The 16,404-nt window shown below is 30.5% G+C and overlaps 6 protein-coding genes across 6 annotated transcripts; all 6 read right to left on the bottom strand. All coding sequences in view use genetic code 12, as the record gives it.

The window, feature by feature from the left end:
- Nucleotides 1-61: 61 nt before the first annotated feature.
- RHD1 (Rhd1p) lies at nucleotides 62-2,077 on the bottom strand (the record flags this gene model as incomplete). Its single annotated transcript, XM_051760652.1, has 1 exon — nucleotides 62-2,077. One exon carries the CDS (start codon nucleotides 2,075-2,077, stop codon nucleotides 62-64), a length of 2,016 nt encoding a protein of 671 aa, XP_051611649.1.
- Nucleotides 2,078-3,266: 1,189 nt separating this feature from the next.
- On the bottom strand, nucleotides 3,267-7,451 carry PAN1 (Pan1p; the record flags this gene model as incomplete). Its single annotated transcript, XM_051760651.1, has 1 exon — nucleotides 3,267-7,451. One exon carries the CDS (start codon nucleotides 7,449-7,451, stop codon nucleotides 3,267-3,269), a length of 4,185 nt encoding a protein of 1,394 aa, XP_051611648.1.
- A 233-nt stretch (nucleotides 7,452-7,684) lies between these two features.
- THI20 (trifunctional hydroxymethylpyrimidine kinase/phosphomethylpyrimidine kinase/thiaminase) lies at nucleotides 7,685-9,325 on the bottom strand (the record flags this gene model as incomplete). The annotated part of the gene is made up of 1 exon (XM_051760650.1): nucleotides 7,685-9,325. One exon carries the CDS (start codon nucleotides 9,323-9,325, stop codon nucleotides 7,685-7,687), a length of 1,641 nt encoding a protein of 546 aa, XP_051611647.1.
- Nucleotides 9,326-9,485: 160 nt separating this feature from the next.
- Nucleotides 9,486-11,777, bottom strand: KGF55_005617 (AMP deaminase; the record flags this gene model as incomplete). The annotated part of the gene is made up of 1 exon (XM_051760649.1): nucleotides 9,486-11,777. One exon carries the CDS (start codon nucleotides 11,775-11,777, stop codon nucleotides 9,486-9,488), a length of 2,292 nt encoding a protein of 763 aa, XP_051611646.1.
- Nucleotides 11,778-12,020: 243 nt separating this feature from the next.
- PGA17 (Pga17p) lies at nucleotides 12,021-13,772 on the bottom strand (the record flags this gene model as incomplete). Its single annotated transcript, XM_051760647.1, has 1 exon — nucleotides 12,021-13,772. One exon carries the CDS (start codon nucleotides 13,770-13,772, stop codon nucleotides 12,021-12,023), a length of 1,752 nt encoding a protein of 583 aa, XP_051611645.1.
- Nucleotides 13,773-14,335: 563 nt separating this feature from the next.
- On the bottom strand, nucleotides 14,336-15,922 carry KGF55_005615 (uncharacterized protein; the record flags this gene model as incomplete). Its single annotated transcript, XM_051760646.1, has 1 exon — nucleotides 14,336-15,922. One exon carries the CDS (start codon nucleotides 15,920-15,922, stop codon nucleotides 14,336-14,338), a length of 1,587 nt encoding a protein of 528 aa, XP_051611644.1.
- Nucleotides 15,923-16,404: the final 482 nt, after the last annotated feature.

The raw sequence follows: 16,404 nt of genomic DNA, 5'->3' as shown, positions 1-16,404 counted from the left end.
TAATGTAAAATAAATAAATGATGAAATGAATAGTAATAAATAAATGGCGAATCAAGAGTTTTTAACTTGGGTTAGTTAAACCATTACTTTCTTTATATGATTTTGAATATTCAATACAATAATCAAAAGCAGATTTTATAGAACATTCAACATTAAAATTTGTAAAATCTTGATTATCTTCGTCAATCTTTGTTGTTACTAAGTTATGAATATAATTTTCATCTTCATCCGAAAATAAACTTGTTAATAAACCTTTTATATAAATCATATCAATAGTAACATCAGCTCTTGAAAAAGTTAAAGTTAATAAATCTTCAGAACCCGTTAGTTCCCATGATGATATACCATTGGGTATAATTAAATTTTTACCATTACATAAATTTTGATCATTTTCATCCCATGATTTTATTTTAATATTATTAAAATCTATACTTTTGGAAATATGTGAAATTTGATATTTTTTAGTCTCTTCATTTTTTATTAACATGTATAGGTTAGGTCTATAAAATTTTTCACCACATCCACAATTTTTTAATGCTATTCTTGCAAAACCTATCCAAATTTGAATTTTAAAAGTTTTTAATAAATTTTGTAATTGAATTAATTGTTTGTTATTAGGTGTTGGATCACTAATTCCATAATTATCATTTTTCTTATCAAGTATCTCCCTAATATTATATAATTGTGTACCACCTCTAAACTCACTTATTAAATTTTTTTTATTCATTAAATATTCCCATTCACATAATTCTTTATCCCAAAAACATTTTAAAATTTTTAAATTTTTAAATTGATAAATAAAATTTATTGATTTATCAATTCCATTATTTTTAAATCTTTCCAGAAAATCAATGAAGGGAGTCCAATTTTTTTCTTTTTCCATACGTTTAAAATTTGGTAATATTAATTCTTTAATTTTTATATATTCTTGATTCTTATATTTTTCATCAATTTCTTCGATTGAGTTTTTACCAATTTGAGTTTCCCATAACCATCCAATATAAATTGATCTAAAAAATTCAAAATATATTGATCCTTCATTATCATTTTCAATTGTTTTAAATTTTGAAATTTTTCTATGATATGAATTATATATTATCAAAGGTTCATCAAATCCCATATCATTTTTAATTAGTATTAATCTTGGATCTTCTGCTCCATAAAATCTACCTGATTGTTTCTTTGCGTTATGATAAATTGGAATAGGTAGGAATTGAGGATAATGAAATGATTTATATTCTATATTATTATTTTTTTGATTATTTTCCTTATCTTTACTAAATCTCGGTATAATTAATTCAACATTTTTTAATTCATTCCAATTCGAATCAAAAATTTGTACATAAATTAATGATATAACTGGTTTAACTTTATTTCCAGTTGATGTATAAAATATTCTTGAAGTTAATAAATGAATACCATATTGTTCTAACCATACTGAACTTCCAATTAATTGAAACCAATATTTATTAATTGTATTTTCTTGTAATTGTTGTTTTAAATTGGGGATTAGTTCTTTAATTTCTTGATAATATGGACTATTTGATTGCATAAATTGATAAAGTATTGCAGTCAAATTAGCATTTCGATTTTCATATTCACTAATTTGAAATTCAATTTCTCTAAACTTATCGCTACATTTGAGATTGGGCTTCGATTCAGTTGTTGCAGAATTTTCATTTGATTTAGGTTCTTCCTTTTGCTTTAGTTCTTCATTGACATAATTTGAATCAAATATACCAATTTTATAATTTTCAAATTTCAAATCATTAGGATATTTTACACTATTTTCATTATTAACAATTAAGAAATCATTTTTTTGAACTTTAGAACTTAATTGCTTTTCATAAATCCAATTTAATTTATTTTTATTTAATTTTAAATCATTTGGGAATATTATAATTTTATTGGTGTCTTCATTTATTGAATTGAAATTATTATTTTGTAATTCTGATTCTATAAAATTTGTTGATGGTATAACTATATCATTTATTGGTTGATTATCATATAAATTTATTAATAATGATATAAATGAAAATGCTAATAAGATTAAACATAATTTATAAATCGAATACATTTATACACAGCCAAGTTTTGAAAATGTCCTTTTCAATATATATGGTTCTTGCTTATAGTGCGGTTTTTTGGAACTTCTTATGAATTGTACTACTTGTTCATATTAATTTTGAATTGAACTTGAATTCTAAGAATTGTGATATTCTATCCGACTTTATTAACTTCTTATTAATTTTAAGTATAACTTGAAATTCCTAAATCTACTCAATTTGAAGTGATATCTGTATTAACAATACCAAATTGATCAATTTCTCAAGTTGTAATCTCAATTACTTTTTTCAACCTTTATGTCCAAGTCAAAGTAACATGAAAGAAAGTGGTTGTAAAAGATGAGATTGTTAATTATGGAAAATTATTTTTATTTGAAAATGGTTTGATTTATTTATAAAATAAATATGTAAATACAAAAAATAAAATGTGTTACAAATTCAAACTTTAAATATCTATTAACAAATTCCTAATCATTTAAGGACAAATTACTCGTGTGCTATTTAAATTTCGATATGTCAATTGCTTAAGCTACAGTATCCGAGATAAGAACCTTAAAATCTAAGTTGAATTTATAGGCTATATTTGATCATGGCTTTTTCTGTGTAGAAAAAATTCTAATTTTAGAATTCTATATAGCCCTATAGTATTGATTTTGTATCATTTATTTATCTGGTTAAATTTACCAATACGTTTACAACCATTAACCTGAAAAAGGTAAAGAAATGACCAATCGGTTCTCAGTTTATCATTTGAGATAAAAGTTATCACTTCTAGGTACAGCTTTAATGAATGGGTACACTCGATCTTGCCAATCATCCGTACCACGTTGTTTCAAATAGTTTACAAATTTATTTTATTTTTTTTCGTTTTGCTTAAGATTTTTGTGATTTTTGAAACTAAGCCCTTGAGGGGCTTTTTAACCTGAAAATAGCGGATAGATACTTGTATTATAATTACGTACAGACTACTTGCCTTCATTGAAGACTATTCAATCGTTGTAAGATTGAATAAAGATTAATATACTCCAGCTCTAATAAGAACAAGATTTTGAATATTGAGAATCAGAAAAGATGTATTGCACCAATTTAACGTTCCTCTTTTCCACGACTTTGTGAATAATTGGAACAAAAATTGACCAAATTTTCTAGCAAAGAGAAAATCCATAAATTATACTATAAAATTGACTTTTATTAAAATATTTATAAAACTCTACCAACAGTAGCACCACTTGAAACTTTAGTTTCTACTTTACGTAATGTTGAACCTCCTGTAATTTGATTTAATAAAGCTCCTATATTTGGATTTCCTGTAGCTTGATTTTGAAGCTGATTTTCAGTTGTTGAGTTTGATCCTTGTCCATTATTCGAAGCTGGAGGAGGTGGTGGTGGTGCTGGCGGAGCAGCTGCAGATGGTGCTGCTCCATTATTCGTTTGTGGGAAAGGAGGAGCTGGTGGTGGTGCAGAATTTAAAGGAGGGGGTGGTGGAATGTTTGAAGGAGGAGCAGGTGGAATGTTTGAAGGAGGTGGTGGAGGTGGAACATCAGATGGTATTGATGGTGGACCATTAGTTGGTGGAGAAGGAGCTGAAAATTGTTGAGGTTGTTGTGTTGGTAGTGGTGGTGGCGGTGGAACTGATTGAGGCAATGATGGAGCACTATCAGATGGTTGAGATGAAGCAAATGAAGGTGATTCAACTGATAACTCTGGTTCTACATTTCTATTTTCTTGATCAAAATTTGTATCTTCAACTTCTTTGGAATAATTAGTTTGTGGTTGCACAGACTCTTGAACAGGATTGTTTGATTCTGTTGCTTCAGACTGAGTATTACCAGTTTGTTGTGGTGCCATACCTCCAAATAATAAATTAGCTAAATGAGCAGCTCCAGCTCTATTTGGTGCATCATCTTCTGAATCATCATCTTCTGAGTCACTCCAATTATCATTATTTGAAATTCCTCTTTGAAAACCTCTTTGAATAGATGCCTTTTGAGTATCAACTGGAGTTGATTGAAATTGTTTTTTAAAAAATGGATTATTATCATGTCTTTTTGGAGGTTGTGATTGTATAGGTTGTTCGGCTTCTTTCTTCTCTTCTAATTTTGGTGTAGGAATTTGATCATTAGTTGATTCCTGTTGCGTTCCAGGTCTTGCTAAAGTTGACTCTTGAGATTTATTCGAAGTTGATTGACCATGAGCAGTGTATGTCTTAGCAGTATTTGGTTGGAAATCGAAATCTTCATCATCTGAAGAAGAATAATCTTGAGGAGCTTGTGTTGAAGAGGGTAATGGTTGTTGATGGTTGTTTTGGGTGCTAGAAGATACTTCAGGCTGCTTTGGTGGTTCAGCAACGTCATTCTTAATTGGCTCTGGTTTTGCAACTGACTCGACTGGCTCCTCTTTTTTAACAGGTTTTTCTTGATTAACCTTTGGTTCAGTTTCCTGTGGGTTTGATGGCTCAATTTTTTGTTCTGGTTGTTGTGGTTTAATAGTTGATTCTTTTTGCTGTGATTTTGGTGGCTCGACTTTATTCACTTCTTTTTCAACCGGTGCTGGTGCGGTTTGGCTCTCTCCCGACTTTTTGGCATTTCTACTACTTCTACTGATTCCAAGTTTTTCAAGTCTAGCGGCCATTCTTCTTTCAGCTTCAGCTTTAATATAAGCTGCCCTTTCTTCGGCAGTGTTGTAGGTTGACGGAGTAGATGAAGTAGCCGGTTGAGAAGATACATCGTTTTTGACAAATTTATCATTATTTGTTGTAGCATGGCTTGGTTGAGCTTGTTGTTGTCTTGGTTGTTCGTTTTTAACTGGTTTATCTGGATTTTGATACCTTGATAATTCTCTAACAAAAGATGCTACTGCTTCATTAATACCAAATCCTTTTTCCCATTTTTCATAACCTGATTCTAATCGAGATGAGGTTTTTAACTTAGATGCACATTCATTTTCTAATGATTTGATTCCAGATTCAATGTCTTTAATCATTTCTGATTGACTTTTTAAATCAGAATTCGATTTTTCAATTGCTTCTTTGAATTTATGATCAGAATTACCATTTGGATTTTTCCCAGTTAACATGGCCATTTTTTGTTTCAAATCAAACTTACCAGGATTATTTACATCAATATTAGATTCATCCCAATTTGGATTCTCACTTTTAATTTGTTTCTTCACAAGCTCAACTTTTTTATCTGATATATCTTTATTGATTTGATTTATATCGGAAATTAATTTTGGAATTTGATCTCTTGTAATATGATCCAATTTTTTAAGTAAATTCAGTTTTTTATTATTACCATCTTGTTTAACAATTTTTGTATGTAAATCAAAAATTTGTGTCTTTAATTTATCAATTTCATTTGAACCAGCTGATTGTTTCTCTTCATCTTCAACATCCATTGCATCTAATAATATTTTCTTTTCTCTAATTAATTTCTTTAATTCATCAATTGTTAAATCAGAATCTTTGGAAGATCTAACACTAGATTTTTCAGCTGGTTCCTCAGATGATCCTTTCTTTTTATAACGTGCACTTGATACATATCCAACATCGTCATCATCATTCTTAAATCTTGAACCACTCAATTTCGTTTGAGGCTTACTTTTATTTGATTTATTAGCTCCATTATTTTTCAATGAATTTTTCAAACTGTCCATTGTATCTCTAAAAGTTTTATCAGCTGGTGGAATCAATTCAGGAGGTAATCTAGTTGGAATATCTAAACCATTTAATCTTCTATAAATCAAATGCATAGCAACAGCAAATTGATTTTTATTCAATTTCCCTACATCATCAGTATCAGCTAATGTCCAAATTGCTTCCAAATCAGATCTACTTAAACCGGATTTGGTAAATACATTTAATGCAACATTGGAATCAACATAACCTTTCCTACCAGTATCCCAAGCCTGAAACAAATTATCATATATCAATTTTTCTTGCTTAGAAATAGCCCAAGTGACATTACTTGATGAATTTTGATTCATAACTTTATTTAAATCTTGATAATTTTGAGAATTATTATTTGGTTGAAAAACTGAATGCATAGTATTTAAACCTTGATAACCACCTGTTGGCATCGAGACAAACCCCCATTCACCCGGTCTCCCAGTAGGTTGAGCTCTCAACATACCTGTTGGTTGCAGTTGTAAAAATCCATTGGAACCAGTTTGTTGAGGTAACATTTGTCCTGTTTGTTGAGATTGAATTGGTATTGGACCTGTTTTATTTGCTTGTAATGGTCCCGTTTTTTGTGGTTGTAAACCAATTGTATTGAAACCTGTTTGTTGTGGTTGAAAACCAGTAGATTGTGGTACTAATCCTCCCGTACGTTGTGGTTGAATTCCGTTTGGTTGTGGAGCAAAATTGCCTGTACGCTGTGGTCCAAGTTGATTGAATCCAGTTCCTTGTGCTTGAAGTGGACCAGTTTTTTGAATCAAACCAGCAGTTTGTTGAGGTTGTAGTGGAACAAATTCGCCTGCTCCACCAAATGAAGTGGCTGGAGGTTGTTGACGTTGCTGATTGAAACCTGTACCTTGAGGTGCTAACCAATTATTTTGAGTCGGTTGTTGATTAAAACCAGTGGTTTGAGGTTGTATAAAATTGTTTTGTTGTTGTCCAAATCCAGTTTGTTGTTGAGCAAATCCAGTCTGTTGTGGGGCAAATCCAGTTTGTTGTGGTACGAATCCTGTTGATTGTGCTCCAAAACTTGTATTTGGTGGGTTATAGCCTGTAGCTTGAGAGCTTAAGCCTGGTTGTGAAAACCAATCATTCTTTTTGGCGAATGGTGTGTTGGCTAAAATTTTATTTGGATCATCAGGTATACTAAAATTGATAGCATCCATGAAACTTTTTACTTCATTCAACCATTTTGCTGGTAATACCCCTGGTAATGGCTCACCTTTTTTTGCAACATTACATAAATGTAAACTTAAAGCAAATTCTGGAAATAATAATGATCCTGTCTTGTCAACGTCAGATAAAGTCCAAATTTCAGCTAATGTAACCGCATTTAAACCAGATCTAAGCAATATGTTACTTGCTGAATCACCACTTATTGCTTGTTCACCTCTAGGAACTGCAGTTCTGAAAAGATGTTCGAATTTACGTTGATCTTCAGCTGTTATAAATGATAATCTAAAACTAGGTATTTTCAACTCATTGTTTTCAACCACAGTCGGAGCTCCACTGAAACCCGTTGCTTGAGTTTGTATATACCCTGGTTGAATATTGGATTGAAATAAATTAGGTTGCATGAAACCAGTACTTTGAGTATACAAAGGTTGTTGTTGCTGTTGTGGTTGCTGCTGCTGTTGATATTGTTGTTGGTATTGTTGGTTGTTGGGTTGGCCGTAACCCATGCCAGTTGCTTGATAAGAATTGAACATAGTTGAAGTATATCAATTATAATGCAACAATTTAATAATCAATCTTCTTCTTGGTCTATAATTGTGATTTCGATAATTCTTGGTGCCTTTTTTCTTGTTCCAACGAAATACTTCCGACCGATAAATTTATACAGAATGTCGATTTAAATGAAATACTGACAAAGGAGATTATGAGACATTTAGCGATCTTAACATATCGATGAAATCTAGAAACTACAGTATATTAATCTAATCTAATTATCTAATTCTAAAACTTCTGACCAAAAATTGATTTCCAATAAAGTAACATCATTAAATATTCTCACCAATTCCTCTACTCTTTTTTTAGGAAGTTCATCAACTAACAGATTCAATGCTTTCGTACCTTCAATATTGGCTTGTTGATACCAATCAGAAGTATATTCATCTAACCATGACTTGTAAACCTTTTTAGATTCTGAATCCTCGGATTTTGGATTTGCCTTGAACAAGTTCAAACCGTAAACACCAGCTTCTGCATATCCATGTAAGCAAGGAGCTAAAGCTGTTTTGATCCCTAAGTAATCTTCTTTCATTCCACAACTAATCAAGTAATCACAATATTCAATACATGCTTTACCTGGTTTCAATTCATCAATATCTTTATCATAATCAACATCATATGCTTTTAGTTTTCTTTTATGATTTTCGATTTCTTGGACAATTTCACTTATGATTGTAGCTTGAGAATGAGTCTGTTGATATGTTTCAGCTTTTGAAGCGGATAACCCATGCATTCTAGCATAAATAATAAGGTAATGATAATCTTGTTTTAAATAATACAAAAATTTATCAAATGGTAAAGTATTATTGGCAACCTGTTGTACAAATGGATGTTGGGTATACTTTTTCCAGTTGTCCTTAACTGAAGGATGATTTATTAAGTAGTTCAAAAAAGTATGTTCAGTATCAAACTTCATTAAATCCCCATTTTCATATTCCACTAACTCATGCAAGTAATTGACCGGTTGTACGTTATGATTCAAAGGACCATTCCCATGTCCTAATTTTGACATTTGTAACATCCCTTTGTGAATATAATCTATTGATATACCAACAGATTCAACAAGATCCTTATTCTTTGCAAGATTAGCTGCAATTGCAGAAGATAAGGAGCAACCGGTACCATGGGTATTTTCTGACTTTATAAACTTTGATTCAAATACTGTTACTTCTCCAGAGGGTTGATAAAGAATATCTATAATTCTTTCACCTGTCGATGATTCTCTATCGTTATTATCAAATGGAATATGACCTCCTTTTACCAATAAATTCTCACATTTCAAAAGGTTTTGTAAACTTATCACAAAAGATTTAAAATCTTGTATTGTGTTAATTACAGGAACTTCTCCTCCAAGTAATGAATAAATTGTCTTGGCTTCAACAAAATTAGGAGTGACTAGGTATGACTTTGGAATCAAATAATTAATACAATGTTGAATTCCTTCTGTGTCAATTAATGTACTACCTGAAGTACTTATCATCACTGGATCTATAACAAATTTGATTCCATTTAATTCATACTTTGTAAGTTCCAATATTGCTTCTTTTGTTAACATCCCTGTTTTGATTACCTTTAATGGTCCCTCATTGTCATAAAAATCTTCAAAGTTGGCCAACAATATCTGACTCAACAAGTTGCTCGAAGTTTTCTCGAATGTTTTAACTCCCTTTGTGTTTTGAGCAGTTAATGCAGTAATGCAAGTCATACCATAGACTCCAAAAGCACTAAATGTTTTCAAGTCAGCTTCAATTCCTGCACCTCCTGAAGAATCACTACCTGCAATAGTCATCACTACCGGCAATTCAACATGATTGGCTTTTGATTCTCGGATTTTTATATGATTGGTTTTCATGAAATAAGTTGTCTTCCCCACATTATGTAGTAATCAATTTTTCAAAATATTATGCTTCAACTAATTTATAACATTCATTAGTTTATGCGCTTAAGAGGAAATGAATTCAACAATGCTACCAACAATATTATATTTCTAATCTACTTTACCATGTACCTATTTATTTTTTATCATTCCCTTTTCCACCAATCTTATTATAATAATCTATCAAATGTTCTTCAGATTTACGTGTTTCATCACGAAATTCACATCTAATATTTGGAATATTTGTTTTCTCAATATCATTTCCATCAACTCCTCCAAGCATATAATTTTTACCTAACCAATGTTTTTTATTTTCTGCTTCATATCCGCTTTGTAAACATGAATTTCTAGCTAATTCACACATATCAACACTGGATAACTTATAAATTTGAGCAGCTACTGAATATTCTTCAATAAGCGGTTCCTTGGTGTAAGAAAATTGTAATGGATCATCTGTGGATAACGATACATTCATACCCTTTTTGAAAAAATTGTAAAATGGATTCTTATCATATGTAAGAAATAATGCATTATTTGAAAGTGGGGACATTGCAATTCCAATTTGATCCAAGTAATAAAGATATTGAACAAATGGTAATTTTCTTAATAATATTCCATGAGAAATACCATATGAAGTTAAAAAAGCACTTATTAAATGTTCGGGATCACCTGCTTCTCCACAATGAGGTCTTAGCACAAATGTATTCATTTTATTTTTCAATCTCAAATGATTCAAAGTTGCCATATTTGCATATAAGTAATACAAATAATAAGAATATGGTGGATTATTCGTATAATTCCATTCACTTGCAGGTGGAAATTTTCTTGATTCAATTGGTTTATCAGCTTTTGATTCATCATCAACTGAATCAAACCCAACTACTCTTTGTAAAAATACATAAAGTTTAGGATGAGTTTTTGGGTTTTTGGAAACTTCAAATAATGGTTCAAATAAATTTTTAACAATATCTAAGAAACAACGAACATTCCCATTCTTTTTATAAATATCATATAATCTTGGAACTTGAATTAACCATCTTACGTTATGACTGAATAATTTATTGTCGATAATCCAAGCTGCTAATTTATCCCATTCATGAATTGATCTTCCATAGATTGAAATTCTCAATTCACACATTTGATATTTTGAATTTTCTAAATCTTCCATAACTTGTTTAGTTATTTCTGCTAAATATTTACCATCTATAAAATTATCCGTTTTTAGAAAAATTTCTCTTAATCTAGATTCTCCAATGGGATTATATTTTAAATTAAATTTATCAAATCTATGGAATGTATCAGTATGAGCATGCATATCTAATGTATCGATTGATAAATCATAAGCTGTTAAATTCAAAGATTTAAAAACTTCAGCTAATGTTAAAATCTTACCATCTCTGAAAATTACAGGTTCATCAGGATCATTTTTTAATTTGTATTTGATAAATCTTAATAAATGCTTTTGATTCATACAAGCAGAATGATGAATGTGAGTATCTACCTTACGAACATTATAAAAATCACGATGAGGATTTCTTTTTGACTGTTTTGTTTCTTCAAATTCATTTAAAAGATAGTACATATTCCATTTTGCTTCAAGGTATTGTAATCTTTTAAATGCAAATGATTTTGTAGGACCATCTGATGAAATTTTACTAATAATGTTCATATCTCTGTGGTATTGATCTAAGCTTGGAATATTGACCAATTTTTGGTCATTTTCACTATCATAAACTTGATAAACTCCTTCTTCGTCTAAAATAAAATGAAAATTATCATCGATTAAATCAGGGATTACACATTTACTAAAATCAAATTCTTCTTGTTCATCTTCATTTTTACTAGTTTGATTAAACTTGTTTTTGGATTTATATGTGGGTTTCGGTGGTGGTGGATAAATTTTCCAATCCGGCTGATTCCTTGGATTTAACAGTTCTGGGATTTGTAATGATAATTTCAAATATTTATGTCTTAAATCTAAACACTCTTTAACATTCTGATAAAATTCAATCAATTCTCCAGAAGGGTATTCTTCAGGTAATGCATTTTGAGTAGAAACTGGATCTGCTCGGGATGCAGCTAAATGGGGAGCTTGAGTTGGTAAAGGATGTCCATTCAGACCGTAAGGTAAATCTATAATTGAAGGTCTTCTTTTTAGGTTTGAATTATTGGGAGGCGATGGGGTAAAATGTTGATTTCCATTATGTAATGCTTGAAAAGTTTTCATTTTCAAATCATGATCCTTCATATATCTATCTTGAGATGTTGAAAATTGAGCAGAATTCATGGTTTTAGAATATTCATCATCACTTTCTGAATCAAAATGGTGATCATAATCATTGTCATCCATTATTGGAGTTTCTTTATCGGGTAGACTATTTGCAGAATTGTCTTTCAACCTCATACTTAAGTTAGACTTCCCACACATCGTTGCTTGGTTGATGTAGTAAGCAATTTATTTTGAGATTTAATTCACAAAAACGGAGAATTTCAAAAATTATAAAAGCCGCTTAATTTACAAAATAAATTAAAAATGTGTATTAACAAATTTATAAACTAACTAAAGAATTGAAAGAAACTGGGTTGAGAATAGGTATTTTAATTTTTTGTCAACGTTGGAATGAAATCTATGAAAATGTTTTTTTAATGCCTCGAATTGAAAAATGGTTGCTTATAAGATTAATGCGGATAATCCGATAGCTGCAAGCGCCATTGGTGCAAATTTATTTGTGTTTGGAATAGCACCATTAACTGTGACAACACTTGAAGAATTAGTGGCATTGTGAATGGTTGATTGAGTAACTGTTGAAATTGATACAGATGAGTTAGCAAATTGATCTCTAGCAATGAATTTTAAATCTCTTAATTGTAATTCAGTTAATTCTAAATCTCTTTTGAAAATTTGTTGTAAATCTCTATATAAAGCATTTTTCAAATCTTGATCATTAAAAGCTCTAGTGATAATGTCTGTTAATAATCCTGAGTTTAATAATGAGTTGACTAATGGAACAAGTTTAGACCAGTCGGTATTTAAAGCACCTGATAAAGTTGAACCAATGTTTGCAAAAACACCAGTTAAAATTTGAACGACTGCTCCTTCAAATTGATCATCCGTAACTAAATATTGAATAGTTTCATTAAGTAAACCTGATCTTGTAATTGATGAAAAAATAGTAGTTAATAAATCTTCAATATTATCTCTTTTCATGTTTTGTAAAGCAATTGCTACTTCATCTGTTTCTTGTCTTTTTTGTTTCATAGCTTGTAAAACTTCTTCGACAAAATCATCTCTTTTTTTAGAACCACCTCCACCGAGAGCAGCAGTGACTTGAGCTAATGCTGAATAGTTGATTGTAGTAGCTCCAATACCAAATTGTGATGGTGGAAGTGATTGGAAAGCTGGACCTTGAATAGTTCTGAAATCATATGATGTAACACCACCGTTTCCGTTAGCAGCAGCAGCAGTAGTAGCAGCAGGAGCTTGAGTAGTTGCAGGAGCAACTTGTGTAGATTGAGCTTGAGCTCTAGTAGTTGTAGTACCAGCAGCATTAAGTGTTAACTGAGTGTTACCACTTTCTTGAGCAGCAGCAGCTGAAATTAATGCGGCAATTGAAGCAGTATTAATATTACTGACATCAACTGATCCTTGAGGAATACCAAAAGTAACACCACCAGCACCACCATTAGCTGATCCACCATTTGTGTTTATATTTGATATAGCAGCAGTAGCAAATGAACTTAAACTAGAACCCAAACTTGATAAACTACCCAAATTTGAAAGTGAACCAGTGGCAAGTGTAAGAGCAGCGGTATTTCCAACAGCTCCAGAAACTTGAATAGTAGTACTTCCACTACCACCAATACCATTAACAATATTACCAAAACTTGTGCCAGCTAAAGTGTCTTTAACAACTTGAATAACAAAAGGTAAAGTATTTGGGTTTTCTATTAAATCAGCAATTAAAGTATAAAGTAAACCTGAATTTTTTAATGCAACAAAAACAGGAGTTATATCAAATTGACCAGCAACTCCTAATAATCCAACAACAGCATCACCTGCAATACTTCTTGTTGAATTATTACTGACTATATAACTTATTGCGGCTGGAACCAAATTAGTTGTACCAATAAATTCCAAAATATAATCCAAATATTTAACATTATCATCTTCTGTTAATAAATTATTTGCCCAACCTGCTATTCCTTCAAAATCAATTGAATCAATGATTGAAGTAAGATTGATTGATGAGGCTAACTCTTCAGCGTATGTCAATAAATCTCTATCTTGAATATCTTGATATAAATCTGTTAAATCTCTTGGGGTTACATCTAATCCCAAAGGATCTGATCTTGGAGTCAAGATTGGTTTAGATGCTGCAATTGTGACTATGGAAATGGATGCAAATATAGTTGAGAACTTCATGGTGAGGGAGTTTGATTAACGAAAGAACTGGTTGATGATAAAAGAAAAAAAAAACTAGTCATTTAGATTCATGATAATTCAGCTTATATATAAAACTTATACACCATGGAATGTTTCTCCTTCATATTATTCCATGTTTTACTATAAAAAGTAAGTTAAAGTTGGCTCAGATTTTGTGTTACTGAAGATTTAATTTTCACGATCTTTTATTAAAAAAAATAAAATTAAAATTTAATTTGACTTCCTAATTAAGTAATTTTTTAGATATTTCGTAAAAGAGGCTTTCAAAATTACACTTAAAGCTGGGACTTATGGATCAAACATAAACATTTTCACAGTTTTTCCACGTTGATACAAGCTTTTTCATTAGAAGATCTCCTCAGATTGAGTTGGAAGCTAAGATTGAATATTATTTAGACAAGAGTTGGTTTGTAAATGAGAAAACGTTAAAATGTTCATAAATATTTTGATATTAAGCAATTAAGTATAAATTGTTTCAAAACGAGACATGTTCAAATTAGGAAATCAATTCTCGAGGAAAAACATGAATCTAGAATCCACGACTATAATATATATAATGGAACCTTAAAATGATAAGTCGATCCAACCACTTCCGATTTAAAATATTTATCTTGTATATCTGATTCTGAATTTATATCATCTTTTGAGAAATTGAATTGAAAGTTTAAATAATACTTTAAATCCATAAATGATTTACTTTGAAATTGGGAAGTGATGAATTTAGGAATATTTATGAAATCGTTGATTAAATTTGTTCCTTTTGAAAATGTTAATGATAAAGTATTTAATTTATTGTTTCCTGTTATATTGTAGTTGTTTATGACCTCTTGATTGGTATGATATATTTCATTAGCTTCGATATATGCAATCACACCAACAATTTTTGTTTCCCCAGGTGAAATTTCTAAAGTATAATGAATATCTTCACCCTTATGGAAATAAGGCTTAGATAGATATATTTTACAGATGTCTTCACTATTGACTTTTAATTGGTACAGGGTTTTCAAATGTGGGGGTAGTTGCTGCAAGTAAGAACCGTTATTCATTGAATCGGTTACAATATTTAAACTCAGTTTTCTTCTTTCATTTGTTGATATTTTTGGCATACTATAAACATCGGAATCAATAAGCAGGGATAAATCATTTAAGAAATCTTTTTTACCTGATGTTGTGCCGTTAATGCTTGAAGGTTCAGGATCTTTCTCTATTATCGACCAAGATTTGTCTAGTCCTAAAGGTTTTTCAAAATAATTCGGTTGTAAATGTCCAGATTTTTGATTGGGTCTTATATCTAGTGGAAAATAGATTGATTTAGACTTATTGATATTATTTTCATGTAGACTCACTACAAGTGAATATCTTATACTTGTCCAACCTTGATCGCACGCTGGACCGGTAGATCTAGTATTATAACTAGGTGGTAAATTTTCATTTACAGGTATTTGAAATTTAAATGTCTTTGAAGAATTTTGAGGAATATTTAAATCAGTGAATAATAAAGATTGTTGAGTTGTATAAAATGGCAAAATTGATTCCGTTAGGTCAGATAATGGTAGTAAGTTGTTTGTAGTTGGAAACGAATCGAAAGGATTTATTAAATCATGTAACAAAGTTGGATCAATGTCTATCTCGTTTGTACTAAGATCTTTTATCCCAGCTAATAAACCACCAAATACTAACTTATCATTGAATCGTTGTTGAATAAAATCCATTTCATCTATTTTTGTAAACGCCTCTTGCTCCTTCTTGTCCTCTTCATCATCTTTAATATTATATTGATTCAAATATTCAGTATTGTTCCACCATTGATAATGTTTATTCAAATCTAGTGCAGCAATGTCCATTGAAAATTTATAATTCAAAATCATATAACCAAATAACTGTATATGTCCCAATACTAGCTTTAAAGTTTGGTCAATTGGTTGATCAATTAATTTTTCTTCTTCTTGTGTTTGAAAGAAACTCGGTAGCCAACTTTTGGTACCATTTGATTCGGTTGGATTTATCACGACATCTGATTTTGAAGTATTGTGAAAGGTCAATTCACATTTGACAGTTTCATTCTCAAGTTCATCATATTTCAAAGAGATGGTGAGATTTTCTAGTTGTTTGGTCCATTCAGTCAGCATTTATTGATATAGCGTTAAAAATCAAACGCGGTGATAAAAAAAAAATAACTTAATTATGTATTACGTTTTGGTGGTATTTACATAGACCAAGGATTTCTAGCGCCGTCATTAATTGATCACCTAAATTTAAGATTGATAAAGGATTGGATAACTCATCAAAGATAGTTTGTACACCCTCAAAGAGCGTTTGAAATTCTGTGGATTTATGGATTCATTTATTCAAATGTCTTTAAGAATAGGAATCAATTTCAACAAAATTACTCTGGGAAAGAGCCATTAAGAGACCTTAGCTTGGTTGGAGAGGCAGAGGAGAGCTATGAGCGCGAGATAATACTAATATTTACTGAGTTCACTCTATAAGTCTTCATCTAAAAATACTCTTGCTCAAATACAATCTTATAGTGACAACTTGTAAATTTTGAATCCAAATCCACCAAGTTCAAAATTTAAGAAGATGTATTATGCAGTCTACTTATGTTATA

Source organism: Candida pseudojiufengensis (assembly GCF_024610245.1).
Source record: "Candida pseudojiufengensis strain CBS 10847 chromosome Unknown scaffold20, whole genome shotgun sequence".
NCBI classification, from domain to species: Eukaryota; Fungi; Ascomycota; class Pichiomycetes; order Serinales; family Debaryomycetaceae; genus Lodderomyces; species Lodderomyces pseudojiufengensis.
Note: the sequence above shows the minus strand (reverse complement) of the source record. Positions and strands in the feature narration are given on the sequence as shown.